The 4,525-nt window shown below is 45.7% G+C and overlaps 1 protein-coding gene across 1 annotated transcript in view; it reads right to left on the bottom strand.

Annotated features, from left to right (window-relative positions):
• DOCK5 (dedicator of cytokinesis 5) overlaps nt 1–4,525 on the bottom strand; it is a 127,812-nt gene that overhangs the window by 34,105 nt on the left and 89,182 nt on the right. The window contains exons 26-28 of the mRNA XM_019556563.1: nt 2,744–2,880; nt 1,613–1,708; nt 406–504 (exon numbers count right to left, since the gene is read on the bottom strand). Coding sequence (XP_019412108.1) covers nt 406–504; nt 1,613–1,708; nt 2,744–2,880 — 332 coding nt within the window. The remainder of the gene's footprint in view (nt 1–405; nt 505–1,612; nt 1,709–2,743; nt 2,881–4,525) is intronic.

Here is a 4,525-nt window from a genome sequence, read left to right on the forward strand (position 1 = left end):
AAAAAAAAAAAAAAAAAAACACCCTGAAAGACCAAGAGAGATGTAGAGAAATCAAGAACCCAAGTATAAAAAGGCAAAAAGGAAATGGAAAATAAACCCACCCCTATTCTTCCCATCCTTATTCTCTCATTTAATGTTTGTCCCCACTTTCTCTCTTACACAAATTTAGATATCCATAAATCATTTGTTTTCACTCCATGTAGCCATGCTAGGCTGCTGTTTTGCTGAGGAAACAACAGCCAGTGGTCCTTCCACCCAGTGGGGGCAAAGTAAGTATTTGACTAAGACTTCACTAGACATGAGGGATGGGTTCTGTAGAAGAACCTTGAACTTAATGCAACAGCTGGGAATGATGGTGTTTGATGCTTTATGGACTGGGCTACAGCCCCAGCCAAGCTGACTTACAATAATGTCTTGTCTGGTTTTGAAAATGCTGATGTAGTGGTTATAATGGCAATCGTCCATCTGTCTCAGGATGGCTGTCATGCAGGCTACAAAAATACCCTGGAACAGAAAAGTTAAAGAAAAAAAAAATCACTTGGTCAATTATCTTCCTGCACAAAGGCCCCCAAGTCAGCAAAGTACTAAAAGCACATGCTTGACTTCAACCACATGAAATAATCTCGACTCTGAACAACAAGTTTTCTCCCCACAGAAACAGTAATGTGTTGCTAAGTTTCACGGATGCCTGAGAGCTGCATATAACTTTGGAAGCAACTTGTTAGAGGGCTTAAGCTTCAAACCCACCTTGGAGGTGAGACTGACTACTCCTTCAAGCACTGACATTTTGGAAGTGGAGAGGAGATTAAAATTAAATCCTTTTGCTCCCAATAAAGGACAGTAGCATCTTTAAAAAAAATAGAACGGTTCACAGGGCAATAGCTCAACCTGGTTAATAAGAAGTGTCCTTCTACAGAAAACAGCATTACACCTCACCAACCATTTGATAAATTCCACTACTGCTGTGGAAACGACAATTCAGGACCCCCCACACCCACACATATATAACAGTTTGCTACTGTACCTTCAAAGTTTTTATCTAAGCATAACTACAAAAAACTATTTCTCTGAATTAAAGCCAACATCAAAGCCTCATTTTGTAAAAATAATTCAGTGTTGGCCTAAAAGCCCCAGATTCTCGTACCCATCCATACACAAAGGCATGCAGGCTAGAGGAGAGGTAAAAGCTTCCTCTTCCTTCTCCCACCAACCTGCTCTCCTTTCCAGACTCAAAGGGACACCTACAGATGAGGGTACTTCATGGGTACCAACAAATTACCAGTTCTGCAGAATGACTGCCCGTCTACTAGGAACCAAGACAGACAGTAAAAAGTTTAATTCATTAGGGACCAGGATTTGATTCAAGACTGGGTGTCTGAGGAGAGAAGTTCTAGATCATATTACTAATTGCTAGTGCAATCCCAACCACTTTTAATAGGACAGGAAGCATTCCACCACCAACTGCAGAACCACATTATGTTGCAGGAAACACATTTTTAATAATACATCAGTATGCACTGCAGTCCCCGAGAGGACAGACTACAGTGGAAGGCACCATTTTGACAAGGCAAGGGAAGAAATTAAAGAACAGAAACAAGTAGAAGACTCTCACGCTATGTGGAGACTGTCTGCTCATTCCAATCACTGTCCGGTTTATTCTCCTTAGCAGACGTTCCATGATCAGTTGGATGTGAACTGCAGTAGGCCCCTGAGGATATTAAACAAGCACACGCTGTTTTAGCTCAATCTTAGCATGGCCTAGTCTATAAAAAGCTTTGTGTACACAAAGGCTAAGCTGACAGTGGCTATTTATTTTGAGAGGACCCTAGGAGAAGGAGATTCTTTGCACAATGGATTTAAATACCTAGAATTTTGACTCTGTGAAGGACAAATTCATCCCTCCATCCAACACAGAGAATATGACAGGAGGTGCTGCATCTTTCCTATGCCAGGGTCAGACTGGCATGAGTGTTGTCTTAGTAGAGGAATCAGCCTCTCCGGGGCTGACCTAGCCATATCTACTAGTCTCACCTGTCCTTGAATGCTCCCTGCCCTGGGTATGAGGGAGCAGATAGGACAAAACACAGAGAGATGACAGTTGCTTGTGCTTTTGCCTTCTGCCAGAGGAAAGTAATAAAGTTTTGAGGACAGCCGGTCAGTGACGAGACCAAACTGAACTTGCTTCTTGTATTTATCAATCCCCTCTTCTCCCCCTTTGCAAACTGGCCACCTCAAATCGCCATATTCTGAAGCATGCAGAAATCAGCTTTTTATTACCATGCAAAACATTATTAATAGGAATGCAGACAAAGATAAATGGTGATAACTGGCATCATTGCAGCACTTTCTGAAGTCAGCATCTTTCACTAGTCTCTTCCTCACAAAAAAGCAAGCACCACTCCCTTTTCAGTCAAGAAAACAGAGATAAAGTGACTTGCTCCATGTCACAAAGCAAGTCAGTGACAGGACTGGGAGCCGCACCCTGGCCTCGGGCCAGGAAAATACTTGGCCTTTTCATTAGCTTAGTAGCCAGGTTCCATTTTTTTAACATCTAATTTATCTTTGAATAAACTTAAAGCCATAAAGAGCAAAATTTCTGTCGGCCACTGGGCTTACTAACCACATAGACTAACATAGGAAACCCAGTTTCTGTTCCAACCTAAGCTAGGGTCACCTCACTGACTAAGGGGTCTCTTTTAATTTACACCCCTGAAAATACAAAGAGAGCCAAGCCCATGCTTACCACATTCTTCCGATCTAGCACTTCTAGCATGTTGCTAAGAAGCTGTGCGCAGGCTTCGTGGTCAGGCTTATTTGACTTGTCATCCAGCTGGCCACTTAGCTGATCTATCAGCAGAGGCAGAAGTGCATCTCTGCATTCTGAAAAATGTAACAGGATAATGTCACGTAGACAGTTCTTGAACACTAGAAGTATTAGCCACCACAACAAGGTAACTTTCTGCTCTTCACTCATTTACTAATATTAAAATCATGCAACTGATAAAACAACTGAATATGAACAGGCATATTACAGCTCAAGTTGCATCACTTCCAGTTAAATACATTGCAAAAGATCCTTCTCTTTCAACATATACAGTAAGAAGATATGGCTTTTTTCCATTTACAATTTGGGACCCTATGGTGCTACACGGATACAAAATAAAAAAAATCCTTGCCCCAAAGAGCTTGCAATCCAAGTGTAAGGGCCCTGTTATATATTAATTTTGGGCAGCTCTTGGAACTCACAACCAAATGGTGGGCAAAATACAGCCCATATGCTGGATCAGTCCAGGGAGGGACTTTGTCTGGCCCACAGCAGGTCCCCGTGCTCACACCTGACTCTGGTACCATCCAACCTATGGCATGTCCCACCACCCTAGGCATGCAGCGGGGCTAGGGCAACTCTGTGGCCAGACTCCATTTCCTGGCAGTGGCAGGTCCTTCCAGCTGCCACCACTACTCCCCAAGGAGACCAGTCGGGACCCATGTGGGCAGGGCCTGAGCACACAGCCCTGGCCCTGACCTATGCAAGGGGTGGGGAGGGGGGAGTGGTCAGGATCCCTGCAGCGCCTGCTTCGGACCTGCCAGCCCCGGCCACAATAGAGTGCTGGCAGCTGGGCAGCAGTTGCTGCTGAGCACAGGGGAAAAAGGACCTGGCAGCAGGCACAGCTGCCTCCCCCTCACTACTGCTGGGCCCTTCTTACTGTGACTGCCTACAGGGGGCCCGAACTGGCCCAGAGGCAATGCTGGTGATGGCAGCAGCTGTGAGGAGGAACCACAGGACATCCCTGCACAGGCTCCAGATGGCCACAGCAAGAAGGACCCTGGCAGAGGCAAAGGGGGAGGCAGCCACATCTGATGCCAGGTCCCACTTTTTCCCTGTGTCCAGCAGCAGCTTCTGCCCTGCCACCATGCTACCTGTGCACCTGAGTCACCAACGCTGAAGCCAGACAGAAACTCCAGCCCCTCCTCAGGCTGATCTGCCCCTTCTGAAGCTGTCACAGGCCCATGCCAGCTCCCCACCCACATGGCCCTACCTCACATAAGGAGGTTTGGTGAGCTGTTGCACAGACGAGGGAGGGTGCAGACCTGGCCTGCGACAGCTCCCTGAAACCCCCTATGTGGCCCATGGGCCTAAATAATTGCCCATCCATGTCTTAATCCCTGGACTGTCTGCACGTTAACACCTTTACATGGTTTAAAGCACTCATCATGCAGCTCAAAGTTACGCCACTCCAGGGTTGAACTGCATAATTCAGCTCTTGCTCCATTAAGGTGTGGATACTCCCACAGACGTGCCACACAAGTGGAAGGAGCAACTGCAAGCTAGCACTAAGCCAATCAACATTTGTGCAGCTCACAGTGTAACGTGTAACAAGGCCCTAAGAGAAGAGACAATTGGTGAATACAGACAAAGACAAAGAAGGAAACAATGAGACAAAATTAGTCAACTGCCCAGCTGTTGTCAAAGTTTTCTTTTATCCTTGCAGGTTTAATGGTAATGGAACCTTTTAAGTAGGTATGC

This window comes from Crocodylus porosus, unplaced genomic scaffold (genome assembly GCF_001723895.1).
Source record: "Crocodylus porosus isolate Cpor-Errol unplaced genomic scaffold, CroPor_comp1, whole genome shotgun sequence".
Taxonomy (NCBI): domain Eukaryota; kingdom Metazoa; phylum Chordata; order Crocodylia; family Crocodylidae; genus Crocodylus; species Crocodylus porosus.